Source organism: Ahaetulla prasina, chromosome 1 (genome assembly GCF_028640845.1).
Source record: "Ahaetulla prasina isolate Xishuangbanna chromosome 1, ASM2864084v1, whole genome shotgun sequence".
NCBI classification, from domain to species: domain Eukaryota; kingdom Metazoa; phylum Chordata; class Lepidosauria; order Squamata; family Colubridae; genus Ahaetulla; species Ahaetulla prasina.
This window is the reverse complement of record NC_080539.1, coordinates 22,263,614-22,286,930: the sequence shown is the minus strand read 5'-3', so window position 1 is coordinate 22,286,930 and position 23,317 is coordinate 22,263,614. Positions and strand designations below refer to the sequence as shown.

The 23,317-nt window shown below is 40.6% G+C and overlaps 1 protein-coding gene across 5 annotated transcripts in view; it reads left to right on the top strand.

Moving 5' to 3' along the window:
* The window catches only part of COL26A1 (collagen type XXVI alpha 1 chain), a 211,133-nt gene that overhangs the window by 148,226 nt on the left and 39,590 nt on the right, over positions 1-23,317 (top strand). For all 5 annotated transcript variants that reach the window (XM_058164388.1, XM_058164390.1, XM_058164389.1 and 2 more), the window contains exons 4-7: positions 13,729-13,790; positions 16,992-17,145; positions 19,344-19,433; positions 23,031-23,183. In XM_058164388.1, coding sequence (XP_058020371.1) covers positions 13,729-13,790; positions 16,992-17,145; positions 19,344-19,433; positions 23,031-23,183 — 459 coding nt within the window. The remainder of the gene's footprint in view (positions 1-13,728; positions 13,791-16,991; positions 17,146-19,343; positions 19,434-23,030; positions 23,184-23,317) is intronic.

The following is a 23,317-nucleotide window of genomic DNA, read 5'->3' as shown; positions in this document are numbered from 1 at the left end:
GAAATTTCATTCAACACTGCAAAGCTATAGCAGATCTTACAAAAGTAGAGAATTGTAATTACTTGATTTGTCCCATAACTCATTGTCGGGAAGGGCTAGAAGTTGTAGAAGAGATCAGGGATCTTCTGGTTGAGGTGGCTGATTCTACTTTCCGTGGAAGGAGCTTTACCCATATGCAGAAAGGAGAGGAAGTCAGATTTTAAGGAGGGATTACCAGAATTACAATGATGAATAAAAAAACCAGGCCCCGATTAAAATCAGGTAAATCTGCCAAAGGACCAGATACACTTGTTTTGGCAGCCATCTCTCTTTGTCTATCTGAAGCCAGATTAGTGTTGGGTCATTTCTACTCCAGGGAGCCGGGTCAAATTCTTTTCCTGAAAATAATTCTTTTTCTCTTTGAGAGGAAGGTTTCGTTCTTCTCGAAGCAAAAATCCAACTACCATATTTTTCAGAGTGTTCCGGACTATACCTTTTTTGGTGAGGAAAACAAGAAAAAAAAATCTGCCTCTGCCTCCCAGCAGTTTTGCCTCATTGCAGCAAACAGCAAACAGCCTGCTTTACTTTCATTTTCGTTTTCAGCATAGCTTGATTAGCACAAGAAAAAAAATCTGCTCTCAGCAATTTACCTCCTTGCAGCAAGCTGCAGAGGCCCGCATAGAAAAGGCTCCCTGCAGCCTGAAACAGCTGAGAGTCGGGAGGCCTATCCAAGGGACAATCAACTTGTGCTAATTAGGCTGTGCTGAAGCTGAAATGAGCTGTTTCTTTTTATGCTTGCTACGAGGAGGTAAATTGCTGGGAGGAAGAGGGCAAAGGGTGGGGGCCAGTGGGTGGGAGGGGCTACATTCAGTGTATAAGATGCACCCAAATTTTCACCCCCTTTTAGGAGGGAAAAAGGTGCGTCTTATACTCTGAAAAATACGGTACTTTCTTTCTGTCTATATACAGAAGCCCAGTGTTATATTTAGCTGTACACAGACAAAGGAATAAAAGAATGTTGAAATGTTAAAAATGGCAAGTCAGAACTGACATTTTGCAGTATATGTGTGGTGGCTGGTTTCTTTTAAAATCTAAAGAAAGACACGCACTAATTTAATATTCTGGTGAATTAAAGTTGGTCAGACCCCCCCAGTGTATTACGCCACACTGTGGGCAATTTATATCACCTTTCAGAGTCAACCTGAAAAGAACAGTGCAGTGCCCAATATATACAGAATAAAATTAGGATTCTGCATGTTTCAAAAACAATTTGAAAGATGTGTTTCAGATCCCCTAACTGTAACACCTCTCTGCTTTTCATTAAAAAGGCCTCTTTCTACTCCTCCTCCCCTCCCCTCCCCCAAAAGTCTTGCAAGGGATCCTGGAAAAAGATGCTGCTCTTTTAGAAGTCATGCAAATGAGTCAGCTCATTAAAGTAGTGGCATCTTTTTCTGAGAAAAAAACAGAGGCATTGTGCTTGAATTTATGCGGGGTGCACAGTATTTCTTGTTAATCACTTCTGAACTGCATACAAGTCATGCTTGCTTAATGTCTGCCTTATTTGGCGACTGATGATGAAAAAGTAATTTCGCAACCAATCACTGCATCCACAACCTTCCAAAATTCCACATATAAAATCACAGTCTAAAAGAGTTTCAAACAGAACTGAATTCTACATCAGATTTAGAATTAGAATTTTTTTTTTATTGGCCAAGGACAGGAGAGGACAGGACAGGATAGGATAGGATAGAATTGAATTGAATTTTATGGGCCAAGTGTGATTGGACACACAAGGAATTTGTCTTGGTGCATATGCTCTCAGTGTACATAAAAGAAAAGATACGTTCATCAAGGTACAACATTTCAACATTTACAACACAACTGATGGTCAATATATCAATATAAATCATAAGGATTGCCAGCAACAAAGTTACAGTCATACAGTCATAAGTGGAAAGAGATTGGTGATGGGAACGATGAGAAGATTAATAGTAGTCCACATTTAGTAAATAGTTTGACAGTGTTGAAGGAATTATTTGTTTAGCAGAGTGATGGCCTTTGGGAAAAAACTGTTCTTGTGTCTAGTTGTTCTGGTGTGCAGTGCTCTATAGTGTCGTTTTGAGGGTAGGAGTTGAAACAGTTTATGTCCTGGAAGTGAGGGATCTGTAAATATTTTCATGGCCCTCTTCTTGATTCGTGCAGTATACAGGTCCTCAGTGGAAGGCAGGGTGGTAGCAATTATTTTTTCTGCAGTTCTAATTATCCTCTGAAGTCTGTGTCTTTCTTGTTGGGTTGCAGAACCGAACCAGACAATTATAGAGGTGCAAATGACAGACTCAATAATTCCTCTGTAGAACTGGATCAGCAGCTCCTTGGGCAGTTTGAGCTTACTGAGTTGGCGCAGAAAGAACATTCTTTGTTGTCCTTTTTTGATGATGTTTTTGATGTTAGCTGTCCATTTTAGATCTTGCGATATGATAGAACCTAGAAATTTAAAGGTTTATTTTCTAAACACAAAGTTATACCAGACACTGAAGCATCTTCCCATCGTTTGGTTAGCCACTCTTCCATGGAAGGAATCAAAGTTGTTTTCCAATAAAAAGCATGTAAAATCCATGTAGTCATTAATATATACAATGCCAATTCAGTATATTTTAAAGAAATATATGATTTCATGAAATGTAATAAAAATATCTCAGGATGGACTAGGAGTACATCTTTCTAAATTGTTCCATTCTAGAAGTGGATTGTTTTCTAGTGCTGTTGAGTTTTACAACATTGCCACCACATATGGAAAAAGGATCCAATCTGTTAAGTATATTTCCAGCATTTCACCGTTGGATAATTTCATGATGCCATGAAATGATAACAAAAAGCAGAATATTTATAGTAACTCCCCCCACCCACTCATCCAACTCTGAAAAGCTTTCCAGATTTTCTTTGTGCAGTGAAGTAGTAATATTGGGAAAAAGCATTTTGGTTTCATATTTTAAATCAGTTTGTTGCTTCTTTAGGTTAGACCATAATAGAGCCAACCAATGTATAATGATTATATTTCTATTTTCATGATATTGTAAGCTGCTGTTCAAGGCAATGCTAGGGCCTTAGCATTGCCTTGAAAGCAAGATGGGTGGTAGATAAATATAAGCTTCCAATTTGGAGTTTTCTTAAATAAACTTCTAGTTCAGCTGCAATAAGGGTATCCCTCTTTAAAGGACTGCTTGCCAGAAAATCACATAATAAGTTGAATATGTGTATTTCTTAATATAAAAGTATATAGAAACTATAATATTGAGCTTAATTTGGCTGAATCCAAGCAGTTTTCATGGCAATGGTGGAGAAGTGGTTTGCCTTTGGCTACTCCAGAAAGTTTTACTGACTTCTCCGTGTATAGTAGTCCTCCACTTCAGTGGTGGGATTCTACTGGTTCGGCCTGGTTCGGCCAAACTGGTAGTTCCCACTTCCTGCCGAGAGCGAACTGGTTTTCTGTTGCTGTGAAAGTGGACCCGCCTGCCCCCGGGTTATACTGACTTTCATTTCTGCTTTTGAAGCCCAGCTGATCAGGGGTGGCAGAGTGAATTGGCCCTCCTCAGCTGTTTTCCTTGCTCCTTTCTTTGTTTGCAACGCGGAAGTTCAATTTTATGGCAACTGCACAAGCGCATGAAGCGTGTGCAAAGCGCGCACTCAGCGAACCGGTTGTTCAACCGGTAGAATCCCACCCCTGCTCCACTTACGACTGCAATCAGAACCAGAATTTCACGTGCTAAACAAGGTGCTTGTCAAGTGAGTTGTGCCCAATTTTACAACTTGTTTTGCCACAGTTGTTAAGCAAATTACTGCAGTAGCTAAGTAAATCACATGTGTAGAAACTTAGCACCCACCCTTCTCCTAGAAGAATGAAATAATAATATTTTGAGAAATATTAAAAAAGGCAGGATAAAATATTTCCCCTAAAAGAGAAATAAAAATCTGAAGGGAGACAGAAACTCAGAGCCCCAGCTCCCTGCCCCCAAGCAGATATTAAACTGAGGCCAGCTTTTAGAAATGCAGATTTTGTAATCCATTACTTCTTGCAGCAAGGTCTGAACAAAGGTAGGGTAAGCCCTCAACCACAATAGGAATTAGCAACAAGCCTTTTCACTGCATCACCCTCCAAACTTCAATCAAACATAGCTCAGACAACTTACAGAGCCAGCTATGACCCCCTACAACAGCCAATAGCATACATGTTCTTGCACAGGAACAGGAAGTTCAAGGGCAAAGCCAAAGAGAAGGTATAAATACCCCCCTCTCTCAACTCCATGTGGTCAGCTGCATCAGAACCACCCATGTGGTTCTGCTTCATCATTAAACCATCTTTCCAATCAGCCTCCATGTTTCCAGTGTCTTTCTCCTGGCTTGGAACTGAACCAGATGAATATTTCTTCCAACACATGGTTGTTAAGCAAATCTGGCCTTCCCCCCTTGACTTTGCTTGTCCGAAGTCAATTGGAAAGGTCACAAATAATTATCACATAGCCCCTGGGGTGCTTCAACTATCACAAATACATGCCAAGCATCTGAATTTTGAATATATGATCATGGGGATACTACAATGATCGTAAGCTGGTCATAAGCCACTTTTTAAAGCGCTGTTGTAATTCTGAATGGTTGCTAAATGTATCATAAGTCAAGGACTGTCTGCGCAGTGCAGCTCAGCAAGCCTCTTTTTGCATAAAAGAAAATCTGATTCTGTAATCCGACTCCTTGTGTCATACAGTCTGTCTTTCCTTAGCTAACAATTACTGAGTTCAAAAACCCCTTAGCTTGAAAGCACTCATCATCATTGTGTTGTTGTGTCCCTGCTTAGAACTGAAAATAGATTTCAGGATCCCAGCAGGAGGAGATCAGAGAGCCTAGTAGCTTCCAGGGAAGTAAAATGTTGTTTAGGAAAGGTGTACTTTAGTGAACATCTGTAGATTTGTTCTAGGGGAAAACCCTGGGAGTCATAGAAGCGGCACATCTGCTACGCAGATGAGCTGCCCAAAACCACAGAGGGGTTTTGTGAAGGAAGCAATGGCACATCTGGGGATAAAAGGGCTCAGGCCTAGATGTCTATCTTTTGCCACCCTGGCAAAAACCTGCAGAAACCTGAGTAATTTGCTCCGGAGTAGAACCTCTGACGAGGACAAGACATTGTTTTAGCAAAACTGGAGTTGCAAAGCCAGGTCTCTGGATATGAATTTGGGGGTGGCTGAGAAGAGATTTATCTTCCTCTCTCTCTCTCTCTCTCTCAAAGTGGGATGCTTTTAACTGCTTTCCTCCAAACTGTGGGTGGGGTACTTGTAGAAATGGCAGTGGTTGCCATCATGAATAATGGATGCCTGGGCAGAAAGGAATCGGAAATTGCAGGCCCTTGTAATTTCTGGATGAACTTCCTTAGTTCCTGGTGTCTGAGGCTTGCTATTAAGGCATCAGAAGATGGCAAAGGGAAATGGGAATTTTCTCCGAGCCTCCGCTGGGGAGTTTTCCGTTCTAAAAGATGGTCCACACGAGGACAAAGCAGCTGAAAAGAGAAGGCCAGATTGCTGTCTGGGGAAACCTTATTTGAATACAGGCCAACATCTTAAAAAAGAACTCCCAAGTAGAAAACCAGCAGAGTAGGCAAAAAGTGGATCGAATCTTTTCTTGAATTGCTTGTTTTTCTACTGAGGAGAGCCCATGTTTTTATATCATTTGGTCAGGGAGCTTATTAGATCAAATGAGATAATAATGGTTAATGCAGCTTGTTTGCTTTATTCTGTCTTCCTGCCTAGAAATGAATAGACAGACCAGGCTTGTTTGGGAGCTTAGCAACCCATCTGATTATTGACAGAGTTGGAAGGGTCCTTGGAGGTCTTCTAGTCCAGGGGTCTCCAACCTTGGCAACTTTAAGGGTCTCCAACCTTGGCAACTTTAAGACTTGTGGACTTTGCTGGCTGAGGAACTCTGGGAGTTGAAGTCCACAAGTCTTAAAGTTGCCAAGGTTGGAGACCCCTGTTCTAGTCCAATGCCCTGCCCATGCAGAGGACCCTAAACCATTCTGGATGTGGCTGTCCAGTCTCTTCGTAAAAACCTCTAGTGTTGAAGCACTCACAACTTCTGAAGGCAAGGTGTTCCACTGATAGTTTTCACTATCGGGAAATTCCTCCTTAGTTTTAGGTTGGATCTCTCTTTGGTAAGTTTCCATCTGTTACTTCTTGCCTTGCCTCAGGTGCTTTGGAGAGTAGGTTGACCCCCCCCCCATTCTTTGTGATAGCCCCTCAAATATTGGAAGACTGCTATTATTTCACTCCTAGTCCTTCTCTTTGTTAGACTAGACATACCCAATTCCTGCAACTCTTTATCGTATATTTTATCGTATGTTTATCATATGTTTATTATTGAACCAAAATAAGGCAGCTTCTAATCAGTTTTAAATCAGGATTTGGCTTAAGCCTAGATTATTAGCCACCATCTGGAATGTTCTGAACTTGAGGAATCTACATCTTTTATTGGTGTAAACCTGCAAATAATGAAACAATAAGATTAAAACGAGCCTGATATTTTTCTGTGGAGAAACAACATTGTTTGAGAACCATCTTTGGGCAACTTAAAACATCATAAAAAGTTTATCACATGGATTTCATTGAAGGGCTGGGTTTCTGCATGAATGGTAAGAAGCATTTGATGGCAACAAATTATCTCTTGAGCTGGATCTACCAATTCTGAGCTGTAAAATAGACCATTATTAGATGGAAACAAAGAAGTCCATAGTCTTTCTCTTTTTAACCACCAACACCACTATCTCTTGTAAAGAGATTAATGTTTTGGTCTAGTCTTTAAGGCACCTGGCTATAAACAAGGAGATGGTGAATTCTATCCCACCTTAATCATGAAAGCCAGTTGGGGGACTTTGGGCCAGTTCCTCTCTTACAGCTTAACTCATTTCACAGGATGGCTGTTATGGGGAAAATAGGAGGAGGAAGGAGAATTGCCTGAAGTTATTTATTAAAATACTAAAGTCAGGATTAAAAACAAAATCCATAAAAATTCCTATAGAAACTAAATTTTTCCAGGGCTACTCTAGGGTTATGTTTGTTTGGTAGTAGAAAGAAAGACTTAACAATGGGTTTGATTACAGCTGAGTTACCATGGATTTTCCCCCCTCCCCCAATATATATATATATTTAAGTGGCAGGGAATGATGGCAGACTTCCAGCAGTAAAAGATAGGGGTTTGTCATGGATAGTTTATGATATTTACTACAGATAAATACGGCTGATTGGGTAGTGACTGATTGCATCAGTCATGGGTTTAAATAGCAATAGTACCTAGACTTATATACCGCTTTACAGTGCTTTACAGCCTTCTCTAAGCGGTTTACAGAGTCAGCATATTGCCCCCAACAGTTTGGGTCCTCATTTTACCCACCTGGAAGGCTGAGTCAATCTTGAGCCTGGTAGAATTCGAACTGCCAAATTGCAGTCAGCCGGCAGTCAGCAGAAGTAGCTTGCAGTACTGTACTCTAACCACCGAGGCTCTTAAATGTAATCAACCCGCTGTATACAGCCCTATCCCTAGTCCGATTTATTTTTAAATTTATTTGTAATTACATTAATTGGGATACTAGCTTTCCTTGATTTATCACTTACTGGTATATCCAGCATTTCCCTTTTTGGGAACAGTCTCAGAATAGGATTGTTAAGTTAATTCATGTATAGTTGCCATCAGTTCTCCACCTTCCCTTTCTTTTCTGTATGGAAGATCTCTGACTCATATATGATACTCTGGAGCAGGGGTCTCCAACCTTGGCAACTTTAAGCCTGGTGGGCTTCAACTCCCAGAATTCTTTGCTTTGCTGGCTGGGGAATTCTGGGAGTTGAAGTCCTGGGAGTTGAAGTTCTGGGAGTTGAATTCTGGGAGTTGAAGCTTTGCTGGCTGGGGAATTCTGGGAGTTGAAGTCCTCCAGGCTTAAAGTTACCAAGGTTGGAGACCCCTGCTCTGGAGGATCATTTTCACAATATTTATCCAAATCTATGAAAAAACCTAGGAGCTGCTGCATTCTAACATTCATCCTAAAATAGATTAATACCAACTTTAGTTGGGGTAGTATTTGACTGTTTCTATTTTTTGAACCTTACTGTAAATTATGAACTGAGAACATGGATTAATTCAGGAACTGGATTTAGGAATGTGAACAGACTCAACATTTAATAGAAGGGTGGCCTGCTGGCCCCTTCATGTGGAGAGAGCAGCCCACAAGGCTCTAGGGGCTGGGTCCGGCCACGGAGGTGCTTAGATCTGGCCCGCGGAGTCGCCCTAGAAACAGCAAATGACTGGCTTCCTGCCACCCTCTGCCAATGAAAATGGAGCTTCGTTTTCACTGACAGAGAATGGCAGGAGTCTTGTCATGGCGGAAAATTTTACAAAATTATTTTTATAAATTATAAAATTATTTTTATAAAATTATGTTTATACTTTTACCTGTTATCTTATATATGAATGACAAAATAAAATAAATACATTTTATTGTGGCTCAGACTGCTAATGCAGTCTGTTATTAACAGCAGCTGCCTGCAATTACTGCAGGTTCTAGTCCCACCAGGCCCAAGGTTGACTCAGCCTTCCATCCTTTATAAGGTAGGTAAAATGAGGACCCAGATTGTTGGGGGCAATAAGTTGAATTTGTATATAAATATACAAATAGGATGAAGACTATTGCTAACATAGTGTAAGCCGCCCTGAGTCTTCGGAGAAGGGCGGGTTATAAATGCAATAAAATAAAATAAAATAAAATAAAATAAAGTAAAATGGAATGGCAGCCTGTTTTCACTGGCAGGGCACTTGGGCCACAACAAGACACTCCCAACATGAGTGATGCTAAGCTAGCCACGCCCCCCTGGTCCCTGAGGTCAAACACAACCCTGATGCGGCCCTCAGTGAAATCAAGTTTGACACCCCTGCTCTAGCTCTTTGCCATCTGTTTTCTTTCAAACATGAGCCATTTTCTGAGTTTCTAATAAATGGCCATTTCCTGAATTCAGTGGTATGCCCGTATGGGTTTGTCCCTATTAAAACATTCACTTGTATCAAAAGGAACTGCAATATTTTTTTTGTAAAGCATTTTATAAGCTTGTCATGTGCAAAAGAAAAAAAAAGATGAATAGCCTACCCTTCTTCTTAAAAGCTTTATTTTCTTGAAAACCTCCAGCAGTGGAGCATCCACAAGTCCAGGGGGCAAAGTATCCCATTGTTTAATAGTTCTTACTGTCAAATAAGTGAGCTATTTTGCAGTGGGCATTTACTTATTGGGATCTTGTATTGTGAGTTAACACTAGGGACATTTTTTCCATAGTAAATTGATTCAAACTCATTCATACTCTCAACCCTAAAGCAAACCTTGCTGAGGCCATCTTTGAGGCTTCAGGGTTGCCACAAGGAGGAAGAGGGGACAGGGAGGGTGGAAAGAGATAGCTGGGGTTTTGTAATCAAAACAAAAAGTTTTCCTGTGGGAACTAAGGACATTCCAACAGGTGGCCGAGGAGAGGAGAAGTGGAGTGGAGTAACCAAGGAACTGGCCAGCACCTCTATTGGACAATATGACTGATGACTTGGTGGGAAAGGGGAAACTTCTACTTTTATTTAGGTGAAAACTGCGGGAACTTTCAGAGTCGGTTTTTACCAGTTGTGCCAATATGATGTATCCAATAAATTGCTCTATGAAGAATCTACCTGCCTCAGAGTTTTGTTTTCTATGGGTGCATTACTTGGAACACTGACAGATTCATTCATTCATTCATTCATTCATTCATTCATTCATTCATTCATTCATTCATTTTTCAACAAATAGGTCTGGTGGTTGGTGTGTGTGACGAATCCTTTCCATTGTAAGCTATTTTACTGTTGTTAAAATAACATTCTAATGAGACAAGATCCATCTGTCCCTCACCTTTCCATTTCCTCTCCCCCCTCCTTTTCCTAGTTTCCTTCTAAGATGTTGCTTTGTCAGTACTGCCACCTAGTGTCTTATTTTAGTTTATAGATTTTAAAAATAATTTTACATATTGGTTGTTATTACCTTGGGACAAAAGCTGATTAAAATGCATTGAAAAATTATGTATCAGGTTCAGCAACTTTTTTTCCAACAGCAGGCAGTCTAGACCACAAACAGGGCATCATTCCTAAGGCTTTTTATTGGTTTTCAAGTTTGTAGCAACTGGTACTTGGGGGGGGGAACCCTTTTTATGCAGCTGGAAGTACTGTACCTAATAGGAAAGTTGGTGGCTTCTTACCAGCAGTTTTGGAATCTAAAATGCAAGATGAGTCAGCTCATGCTTAAAAATGCTTGCAACAGAGTGAAAAAGATAATGTATATACTACGAAGACTACCCCAGTAGAGATTTTGCAAGCTCCTTTTAAAATTTCTTCCAGTCTGAAAGGTTCAGGTAGGTCTCTCAGTAATTTCATAGACAGAGTAAAGGAAGGCAGGATTTGACTCCAGTACGTTTGATGGCCCCCGGATAGTGAGATGTAAAAACGCGAGAGCCAATTGATGTAGCTGTTATCGTGCTGAATTAGAAAGTGAGACATTGTGAGTTTTAGCCTCCCCTAGGCTAGGCATGAGTTATTTGGGATGAATCACACTATGTCAACCCAAGCCACCTCACAGGATTATTGTTATGAGAAAAATGGAGCATTAGGAGCCATGGTGGTGCAGTATTGGTTAGAATACACTATTGCAAGCTAACTCTGCCCATTGTCAGAAGTTTGATTTTGAACGGCTCAAGGTTGACTCAGCATTCCATTCTTCTGAGGTCAGTAAAATTAGGACCCAAATTGTTGGTGGCCGTATGCTGATGTTTGCAAACCTCTCAGAGAGTGTTGTCAAGCACTGTGATGCGGTATATACATCTAAGTGCTATTGCTATTATATTTGCTGCCTGGAATTGTACAAAATAAAGTCAGGATATAAATCTGATAAATAAATGTGTATTTCACAACAATTGTGTAAAAAGGTTATGGGCCTTTCAAGTTCAAAAAGACTTGACATCTAAAACAGAACACAATGGATGTCTTAGTAGCTGAAGCTTTACATATACTGTAGATGTGGCACTACCAAGCCAAGAGTAGCTTAAAAGCAAGCAAAAAGGGTTATAAATATTGGTACTGAATATTGAGATGACAGAGTAAACCGGAAAGGTTTTCTCCATAGTTTTTGAAACATTAGGAGCTTTTGACAGTAGAATTCTCAAAAGTGCTCCAAAATCATATTTATCCTCAAAACATTTAACTTAAACAAAACATAGTGTTTGTTGTTTGGAATTGCTCCTCAAAGCACCCAAACACTGAAACACGATATGATATGAGAAGAGAACAGAGACACATCGCAGAGATCGGACACATTACTTTGTTTCTCCTTAAGGAGCTGTGGTAGCACAGTGGTTAGAATGCATATTGCAGGCTGACTCTGCCCACTGCCAGAAGTTCGATCCTGATGGGCTCAAGGTTGACTCAGCCTTCCATTCTTTGGAGGTGGGTAAAATGAGGGCCCAGATTGTTAGGGGCAAGATGCTGACACTGTAAACCACTTAGACAGGGCTGTAAAGCAGTATGAAGCAGTATTTAAGTCTAAGTGCTATTGCTATTGTTTCACAAAAGAAAATGCACCTCCTATAGCCAGTGCTAGTTAATGGGTTGGACACAGTTCCAGAAACTGTTCTGAATGCTTTGTTATATTTTTGATATCTCTCTTTGGAGCATTTGATGACTGGGTTCCGGGTGATGCTGTTTTTCCCCAATCCCTTCTATTACAGGAAGTCCTTAACTTAAGCTGTAAAGTGACCTTGGCAATTACACTTGTAATTTATGATGATCACATGACTGACTCAGTCATTGAGCAAACCTATTGATTGCTATGGGCAGTTTTTGCTGAAAACAGGAAGTAAATGTTGATTTCCAGCTGTTTTTTTAAAAAAATGTATATACTGTAATTGTTTTGACATCTCTATGTTTTATTGCATTGTGAAACTGGCCAGAATTGCCTCAGATTGCAAGATGGGAAGCATATAAATTTAAATAAATGGGTAAATTGCAGTCCTATGACCTTGTAAACATTGTAAATGCAGGCCGTTGCCGAACACCCAATATGCAGTGTGAGATCAGGGGATTGGGGTGGGGGTGGGGCAGCCATCTGAACTTCAGAACCATGTTGTACGTTTTAAGGGCTTTGTTATAGCTTGACAATTGCTAAACCACTGGTTGAGGACCACCTGTAGTTCCATCCAATCAGAGGTGGGTTTTAGCAGGTTCTGACCAATTCTGGAGAACTAGTAGTGGAAATTTTGAGTAGTTTGGAGAACCGGTAGTAAAAATTCTGACTGGCCTTGCCCCCATCTATTCTCTACCTCCCAAGTCCCAGCTGATTGGGAGGAAATGGAGATTTTGCAGTAACCTTCCCCTGGAGTGGGGTGGGAATGGAGATTTTACATTACCCTTCCCCTGCCATGCCCACCAAGCCACACCCACCAAGTTATACCATGCCCTCCAAGCCACACCCACAGAACTGGTAGTAAATTTTTTTGAAACCCATCTGTTGTGTCTGCGCCCCCTGAGCCGGCCGTGCTGCCAGAAAGTGACTTGGAGCCCGGCCTGCTGTCAGAAAGTGACTTGGACAGTGAGGGAGAAGGGCCATCAGGACTTACTTCGGGAGCACCGGCTTCCCTGGCTCAGCTCCAGGAGCCAGAAACAGGCCAGGTGGAAGAGATAACGAGGCCTCCATCCCCTGACTCTTCCCCCCCCCCAGGCCATGCCTGCAGAACCAGCTGACAGCAATCAGGCTTGATTGAACCCTAGGTTTTGTAGGCAGGAGAGGAGGGAACAACAGAAGCAAGAGTGGGGCAGGCCTAGGAATTGCTGAGTCATGGAGCCACACCCCACAGGATATAAAAGGCAGCGAGAGCTGGTGTGTCTCTTTGTAAAAGGCAAATCCACTGATTAAGAGCTGAAGTTTGTTTCTGGGTGACTCACCAGCGTCGTGGAAGATAACGGAGGCTCTTGGCATACGCTGGCTATTCTGCTGCCAGAGCTGATAGTGCCGGCTAATTAAGCTATCACTCGGACGAAGGCGAGGGAGGACAGAACACCATCACTGCATCCAATGATCTTCGCAGTGGAGATGGAATATGTGTTCTGAACTCCCAAGCCTCCATGCAGTTCTGTTGCAGATTTGTAACGAAATTTGCTTTTCCCCATCCCTACTTAGGGCACAGATAAGCAACCAAAGACTTCTAAACAACAAGTTACCAGAATCCGTATTCATTGGACCTTTTTTGTTTGGTGCTAAACAGGAACCATAGTCCAAATCATCTACCACCCTGTTGTCTAATCCTTGTTCTCCAGCAAGTACATTGGGTCAAAGCATTTCTCATTGTTTTATCCTTATTGTTTCCAGGCCACCTTGATTTATGGACCCCTCTTTAAATGTTACAAGGATCATCCATCTGCTCCTTTTATGAAACTAATCATCTATTTATTTGCATTCAACATAGGAATGTGTACTGTTTTTGAAATGTTATTGTGTTAATAAATCATTACAATTTCCCCCCAGGGATTTTTTTTTTTAAAAATTGAAAAGCTAAGCACAAACAGTACATTGCAGTAATTAAAATAAAATTAAAACATGATCAATATGAGTTGCTCATTTATTTTAACCATATGTTGTAACAGACTCAGTGTTTTTCTTTCTCCTAGAATGTATGAACTGCACAAAGCTCACAGATATGACTGAAAGGCTGAATATCTTGGAAGCCAAAGTAAGTAAATTATTCGGGAAGCCATTTGGATAGCTGAGCATTCTCCTTGCCTTTGGCCTTCATCTTTACCTGACTTCATTGCTCTCAGCTGCTCTGAAATATCCGATCTCATATTTCTGGAGCATCTCCCAAAGCCTCATTTGAAAGACTTCAATCATTCTCCTTTAATGTATGAGTAGAAAAAAATGCTCAGAATCATGGACAAGATTTCAGAAGGCATCTAGTTCAGTCCACCGCTTAATGTAGGATCTGAGAAAACATTTTAAACAAATGGCTATCCAGTGTCTATCTCAGGGGTGTCAAACTCAATTCCATTGAGGGCCGCACCAAAGTTGTGTTTGACCTCGAGGGGCCAGGGTGGGCATGGCCAGCTCAACGTCACCGCCCTTGTGGTGGCCTGAGCACTTGCGGCCCTCCCTAGCTATGTGCATAGACTTTTAAGATTTTCATTTTTTTCATTAAACTAGAAATATCCAATTCCTGCAACCATTCTTCATGGGTTTTAGTCTCTAGCCCCTTAATCATCTTTGCTCTTCTTCACTTCTTTTTGGTTATTGTGGATCTTTGTTTCCAAGGCCACCAGCACTTGACCAAGCATGAAGCCTTGCATTTACATGGCTGCATATAGTGCATACAGTATAAAATTATATATAAGTATTAGATTTCACAATGTATAATCTGTCCAGGACTATAAATATTTGCCAGGTTCTCTGGAGCCTAGGTTTGGTGGTTGTTTTTTTTGGGGGGGGGGTTCCTATCTGCCAATGTCTTTTAGGCACAATCCATGGTGGATTATGAATAGTCTGTTAGAAATCTAAGGTTTGGATCACTCCTTGAAAACTTGCAGTTATCTGATCTGAGCTGATATCAAACATCCCAGTGGAGGGCATAGGCTATGGTGTCCTGGATGTGAGGACATAAGATTACACAAATACTAGTTACGATTGATTCCGTGTGTAATAGCTAAAGGACCACATAGTTTTTGCATGATCGCTATTTTTCGTAATATAATTATCTTTCTCTGCCAGACTCCAAATTATAACTTTTCCCCATATCATTAAAAGGCTTGTGCTTATTTATTTAAAGGAAAATAGAGTTTTTGTTCCACGGATTTAATTTAAACACATTTTTCTTAATAACTGTTAACAGCTATATGAGATGAAATGCAGTCTTATCTATATCTAATCAGAAATAAGTCCCAGTGAATTAAATCATGCTTTCCCATAGATAAACATGCTTACAAATTCAGACTTCATTTAATAAGGAGTCTGGAGGCTAAACCACATGATGAATGGTTGAGGGGAGCTAGATATGTCTAGCCTATAGAAGAGAAGGACTGGGGAGACATGATAACTGTCATCCAGTATGTGAGAGGCTGTCACAGAGAAGAGGGGGAATTCTCTAAGGCACTAAAGGGCAGGATGAGAAGTAATGGGTGAAAGCTTATTAAAGAAACCTAGAAGTAAGGAGAAATTTTCTAACAGTGAGAACAATTGATCAATGGAGTAGCTTGTCTCCAGGAGTTGCGGATGCTCCATCACTGGAAGTTTTCAAAAATAGACTGGACAGCCATTTGCCTGGGTTGGTATAACATCTCCTGCCTTGAGCAGGGAGTTGGACTAGAAGACCTCTGTGGTCTCTTTCTATGACCTATGATTCTATGCTCTGTGTTCTAGAATATATAATATATATATATATATATATATATATATATATATATATATATATATATATATATATATATATATATATTGTATATAAAATATTTGAAGCTGTCAAACCTTTAGTAAATTCTAGGAGTACATGGGCACTCCCAAAGTTCCTACCACTTCCATTTCCTTGATCACTTGCTCCTTGTTCTTATCGTAGTTATTAAGTCCAGTATAACTGATTCTCTAGTTCCTTCCTCCATTGCAGTCGTCTACAAGGTATATGTCAAGAACCTATTGGACCTCCCATTTGCTGCAGAGTATGATTCCCAATGATGTCAGGGGAGTTGAAACCCTCCATTTTCACAATAGTGTTTCCTGGATATCTTGATCATCCAGTCTGCAAAAATTTCCCCTGTAGTTTCTGCTTGGTTGAGTTGCCTGTAGTACATGCCCACAACAATGTCATTTGGGACGGGTGGATGTGTGTGTGTATGTGTGTGTCTTAATATTTACTCAGGCACTTTCCGCAGGATTTTCCTCTCTGTTGCATTGTTGTTATTAAATTTATTTCCTGCCAAACTCCCAGTGACTTACGAATTTCTGCATAGATGTGTTTTTATATATAACGAGACTTCTCTCCTTTTGTCGAATTTGTCAGATCTGTTTCCTCTGAACCAATTACATCTTTCGTGCACAGTATTCCAATCATGATATCCATCCCAGCAAGTGTCTGTAATACTTTCAATGTCATATTGACTCTCCTATACTAGGACTTTTAAGTTTGCTTGTTTGCTCCCCATATGGGTATTTAAGCCCTTTAATAATGCCCCTTTTTAAAATTTTCCTGCTGTATCTCCTAGTGCAGGGGTCTCCAACTTAGGCAACTTTAAGACTTGTGGACTTCAACTTCAATTCTGGGAGTTCAAGTCCACAAGTCTTAAAGTTGCCAAGGTTGGAGACCCCATCCTAGTGTATGTAAGATACAATATACCGACTTTAGAATAGAATAGAATAGAATAGAATAGAATAGAATAGAATAGAATAGAATAGAATAGAATAGAATAGAATAGAATAGAATAGATTTTTTTATTGGCCAAGTGTGATTGGATATACAAGGAATTTGTCTTGGTGCATATGCTCTCAGTATACATAAAAGAAAAGATACGTTCATCAAGAATCATAAGGTACTTTAGACTTGTGTTTTAAATGTGGTTCTAGGAAATAGACTCCCTTGCCCTCCAGATGACTTCAACAATATGTTTTCCAAAAATATTCTTCTTCATTTTTGCAAGGTGCAGCCCATCTGTCCCAGAAGCTCTTCATATAGGTACTAATGAGCGTGTTCCAGGAATCCAAGTTTTCTCAAGGACACCATCCCTTGAGCCAATGGTTCAGAATCCTATTCCAGAGAAATTCCAACTGCTCCAGGCCTCAAGGACTGATTAGGAGCTGTTCGTGGTCCTGATTTTCATTTAAACACCATGTCCTATTCACAAAGACTTAGCATGATTGTCTCCATGTCACTTTGACCATTATATTTTCCATCCAGATCCTTTTGCTTGAGGCTGCGGAACGAGCTTCACCTTCAGACAATGATCTTCCGATGACAAGAACTACAGCCACTTGGTATGATGATGTGGTGCCTGATGCTATTCCACTAGCTAATCCAGGAACAGCCCTGAGGAAACCAATGGGACCTGTTGGTGAGCAGATTGCCTCGTGTTCTCATCCTAGGCTTTTGATTTTCATAAAAATGGGAAATGCCATGTATTTCTTCATAGGCCAATTCTGTCTTTTTTCTGCATTGAACTTGTGGTTCATTATTTCAACCAAATAACATTAAGTCTGGACTCAGGCCAAGAAATGTAATCATTAGTTAAAGCATTATCATTTGCTATAGAAGCATCTTGGTTATTTAAATAAGTAAGTAACTAGCCATTTGTAAAAAAAAAAAAAAGGTATATCTAGACATTTTCCAAGAAAAGTAGAAATCCTGTTGGATCTCCATAAAGAGAGAAGTCTTTCCCTATGCAGTTAAGTCTGCAAATAAGCCGTTTCCCACATTTGCTAATGTCTAGAGACATGGCTTTCCACAAGCCATATCTCTAGTTGCGAAGTCGTGTCTGACCCATCACGACCCCATGGACAACGTTCCTCCAGGCCTTCCTGTCCTCTACCATCCTCTTTAGTCCACTTAAACTCACACCAACTGCTTCAGTGACTCCATCCAGCCACCTCATTCTCTGTTGTCCCCTTCTTCTTTTGCCTTCAATCTTTCCCAGCATTAGGCTCTTCTCCAGTGAGTCCTTCCTTTTCATTAGGTGGCCAAAGTATTTCAGTTTCATCTTCAGTATCTGGCCTTCTAAAGAGCAGTCAGGGTTGATCTCCTCTAGGACTGACCAATCTGATCGCCTTGCAGTCCAAAGGACTCGCAGGAGTCTTCTCCAGCACCATTTCCACAGCTACAGCCACTTTTATCAGAAAGCAGCATCATACTGATTGTGGACTTCTTCATAACAACATGAGCATGACATCATCATGATGTCATCATAAAAGAGGCTTGTGTCATGGGAGTGTGAGGTTGCTTTTATCCAAATGACAAATAATACTCCACTTCTTTTACCAACTTCCCTTGGTTGAAATAGTAATGGATAGGTTGCAATGGTATGACCATCACTTCCTTGCCACTGTCTCTCTGTCTCTCTGTCTCTCTGTCTCTCTCTGTCTCTGTCCCTGTCTCTCTGTCTCTCATTCTCTTTCTGTCTCTCTGTCTCTCTGTCTCTATCTCTGTCTCTCTCTCTGTCTCTCTCTCTCTCTCTCTCTCTCTCTCTCTGACACACAGACACACTTACAAAGAGTGATAAAAGACTGAGGAAGTCTTTCTTTAAAGCTTTCCTTCCACCAGTAATAATGATGTTCATGATAATTTCTCAGGATATATGCAATAGCTCTCTCTTTCCATCCTCTAGTAGAAGAAGATTGTCCAAGTGACAGGGAATGGGTGAAAAAGGGAAGAGAAGGGGTAAAATTATTTAAGTGAAAAATGGTTCTTGGGGAGAAATGCTCCGGGGAAGGCAGTACAGAAAGGAAAGAGTAAAAGAACAGGCATTCTCTGGGAAAAAAGATTCAAGGATGATTAAGATGGCAACATGTATGTTCTCTGTGCCAAACATACCCAATTTTTTCAAGCTTTTCCTTTTTTCTCACATTATCTCTAGACTCAAATATGTTTTGGAGCCGCTGTAATTTTGTGAGAGTGGTGGGAGAAAGGCTTGTCTTAGACTTGATCTGGGTCATGTTAAAAATAGTTGCAGGCAGATCTCATGCTGAAGATGTAAAATGTTTGTTTTGTGACAGAAATTTCAAGGAGACCCCTGCTGCAGCTGAATTTTTGGCAGTGCTTATCAATTAAGAATACAGCTTGTGAATCAATTAGGAAGGTGTCAATTATTATTCTTGCTACGTTATGAGCGGTTTCCTATTAATGAATATTTTATAGTTAGACTGCTTAATTAGGCAAGTTAGATTTACATTTTGTTTCACATTCAACTTTTTTGACAGTAATAAAGATAAATACAGACACTTAAGTAGAGTATTTGTAAACATAGCAATAGCACTTGAACTTATATACTGCTTCACAATGCTTTACAGCCCTCTCTAAGCAATTTACAGAGTCAGCATATTGCCCCCAACAAACTGTGTCCTCATTTTACCAACCTCGAAAGGATGGAAGGCTGAGTCAATCATGAGTCAGTGAGGATCAAACTGCTGGCGTTCAGCAGAATTAACCTGCAATACTGCATTCTAACCAGTGTGCCAAAAGGAAAAATATATTTTACTGACCCCTGTTTGATACTGTAGCTTACCCTTTGAACCAAAATGTTTATGTTTGTATTTTTAGGGCTTCCAGGACCAACTGGGAGACCAGGACTGCAAGGGCCAAAGGGGGAAAAGGGAGAGATTGGTGAAAAAGGACCGACTGGACCACCAGGTGAGTACAGTGAGGAGAGAAGCAGCTACACTTATGGGAGGACAATATGGAGCTCAAGTTGGCCCATTCCATGATGATACTTGGAGTTGGGCTACATGTTATGTGGCAATTCTACAGCTTCCAGATGATCCATATTCCCATATTCCCCATCAGTACAGTGATTTAGATTACAGGAAGGGACTTCTGGGACCTGGAGTCCAGCACATTCAAATACAAATCTTCAGTCTTGATGGCGGAATTGAGTTTTCTTCTTGGCTATTTTTCCTAATCCCAATGCTTAACTCTTTATTAAAGCAGCTTGTGTCTAAAACTTAAAAACAAAGTCTCTGTAATTTATTCCATTTGAGAATGTTTGTGTGCTTTGTCTTAGGTCTTTATTTTATTAATGAACATCCCATGTGTCATCAAGGGCAACATTTTCTCATCAGTAGTAGTATGCTTTTTTTTTAAAGAACAGTTTTGCCCTTAAAATCTGCATGGCACTCAATACATATGATAGAAGTGGGGGTGTGGGGGAGCCATTGATTGTTTTTAACATTACTTCGAATCCTATTTCTAATCTATTGGGATGTAAGCAATTCTATTACATGTGAAAGATTCCCTTGGTTTTTAGACTGTGATGCCTGGCCTGGGAAGGTGGAAGTTGTATCTGGAGAACACTAGGTTGTAGAAAAATGGTGCCCTGTAAATAAACATTCTAACTCATCAATCGACTTGTTCCCAGATATGTGACAGCATAAGCATGCCTAGAAATTGGTCAGAAAACATTTCCCCAAATTTGAGAGGTATTGTATGGCATCTTCTTACTTGGTATATTCCAGTTGTTTACATTCACAGTCTAAACAACTGGAGTATAGAAAGAAATCCATGAGTAAACCTCATATCCAGCTTTTGCAATTCCAGAGACCAGGGCTTCTAGATCTTAGCTCATCCAGGGGTTTTATCTGAACAGTTCAGAACCAGTTGTTGGAAGAAATATCCATCTGGGTTCAGTTCCAAGTGGGGACAAAGACACTGGAAACATGGAGACTGCTTGGAAAGATGGTTTAATGGTGGTCAGGATCACATGGCTTGAGTTCCTGAACAGAAAAGGGATGAGATCCTGTGCACTCCCTAGCTTTATGCTTTTTCTGAGCTTTGAACTTTCTGGGGCACAGGAAGAATATCTTGATTGGTTGTCAGACTCCCAGGGGGTGGGGGGTCTTAGCTAGCCTTGCTGGCTGATGTAATCTTCTCAGGTGCCATGTGATGAGTTTCTGTTGCTAGATGGGTCCTATTGTGTTGCAGATGATGGTCCATTGACAAAGGTGGGGAGAATGAGTTTCTACCTCTGACCCATTGACAAAGGTGGGGGGAAATGAGTGAGCTTGGCTGAGGCTTTAATGGCCCATTGACAAAGGTGGGGGGAGTCAGGAAGCTGCTTTGCCTTTAAAACATGTTTCTCCATTTCTCATCCAGGGAAATATATTCTGCTTTTTTAAATATTTTCTAAAATATTTCATTTTTCTAGGAGGGGGGTGGGTGCTAAATTCCTACACAGTCATTGCATTTTTTCCCCCCTAGGATGAAGTGCTACTCTATTTTGGTGGGCAAAGAAGGGTGAAGGGGTAGTGGGACAGGACAATCTCACTAAGGGTTTTTGACCATATCATCTCAGAAGCTGCAATGAATTAGCATGAAACAGGATGTGTGCCTCTACCCCCTAGAGCACTAACCAGGAGAAATAAAACGAGCTGTGAGAATAACTTTGAGGAATAAGAGGAAGAGCTGCAACCCAGGCAACTGTCAGAGAGATCAGAGTCCAAAGCAGAAATATAATTTGAAAAAAGGTCTCAGACTTGACCCTCCCTAAATCTTTTCTAGATAAAGATAGGAAAGGGGAGGTGCTTTATAAATTATAAATTAATATAATTTATGGTATTAATTTATAATATTAATATAATATTAATATAATATTAATATATTATATTAATATATAATATAATATTATATATTAATTTATTATATTAATATAAGTTATAAATTAGAATTAGAATAACAGAGTTGGAAGGGACCTTGGAGGTCTTCTAGTTCAACCTCCTGCCTAGTCAGGAACCCTACACCACTTCAGACAAATGGTTATCCAATCTCTTCTTAAAAACTTCCAGTAGTGGAGCATTCACAACTTCTGGAGGCAAATTGTTCCATTAATTGCTCAGGAAATTTTTCCTTAGTTCTAAGTTGCTTCTCTCCTTGATTAGTTTCCACCCATTGCTTCTTGTTCTACCCGCAGGTGCTTTGAAGAATAGCTTGACTCCCTCTTCTTTGTGGCAGCCCCTGAGATATTGGAACACTGCTATCATGTCTCCCCTAGTCCTTCTTTTTATTAAACTAGACATACCCGGTTCCTGCAACCATTCTTCATATGTTTTAGCCTCCAGTCCCCTAATCATCTCTGTTGCTGTGTCTGCATGCTTTCTAGAGTCTCCACAACTTTTGTATATCATGGCGACCAAAACTGAATGCAATATTCCAAGTGTGGCCTTACCAAGGCATTATAAAGTGGTATTAACAATTCACATGATCTTGATTCTATCCCTCTGTTTATGCAGCCTAGAACTGTGTTGGCTTTTTTGGCAGCTGCTGCACACTGCTGGCTCATATCTAAATGGTTATCCACTAGGATTCCAAGTTCCCTCCCACAGTTACTACTATATACTAAATACTAAAACTTTCATTACAGGGTTAGAGTAATAGAATTTTGCAAATCTGAATGTGCCTTCCCTCTGTCTGTTAAATATCTTCGCCATCTTTGAAGTCCATTCCTCCAGAATAAGTGAGGATTTTGCCTCCTTTTTGCACGATAACAGGGCACTTAGCAACCAGGTGTAAATGTGAACAAGTTGCCAAGCACCCAAAATGTGGTCATGTGACTGGGAGGGTGGGGAGAAGAGCAACACAACTTTTTACAATGTCTAGAAGTGCTTTATGGGCTGAAAAGCACCTCTTTTGAGACTGCAAATGATCATTAAAGACAAAGGTTGAGCCTTATAGTTCTTTGCAGCCTTCCATGCTGGACTGAGGATGCTTCCCCATTGAGGCCAGCCATTCAATCTTTCTGGAGGGGATTAAGAAAACTTCCTCTTCAAATTGAAGCTCGCTTGAGTAACCCATTCTTCTCAAGTTGGTATATACTCCTCTACCATTTGGACCTTTTTTTAAAAAAAAGCAATCTGTCTTTTTTCTTGATTCTTAGTTGCTTTGTAACTCAACTGGATGTACTAATACTCTTTTGCTCACAGCCAGGACTTTCTCCACCAATGTCTAGAATTGGCATGCAAAATATTTATGCTTAATAATCCAATCTTGGGAGGAAGTGGTTTGATAGACGGGTGTGTGTGTGTGTGTGTGTGAGATGACTCATGCTTGGCCATGCCTTAGTTGGGATAGAAAGTTGTCCTTCCTTTATCAATGTTTCACATATCTCAAGCAAGATTTTTTGCATTAAGGAATAGGCTGTCTGACAGATGCCTTAAGGCTCAGCTTAATCCTCAGCAAAGCCAATGCCGCTTCCAGTGCTCTGAGGAATCCTGACTCTTTCTTTGCTCTGAATTCTAGGACAACTTGGACCTCCAGGACCTAGAGGCTATCCCGGAGAGACAGGGATTCCTGGGCCACCAGGGCCACCGGGACCCCCAGCGTCTCCAAATCTCCCATTAACATTTCAACAAGGAGTTCTTTACTCACTGCAGCCCAGTGGTGAAAAAGAAAGTAGGTCTACGCATAGTTTGAAAATGAAATGCATACCCAGTAAACTCTATATGGATGTAAAGAGCTGTTGAGGAAAGGGTGGGCTGCTGGGGGTTTGCAAGGGTTTGGGAGAACCTCTAGCTAAGATTTTGTGC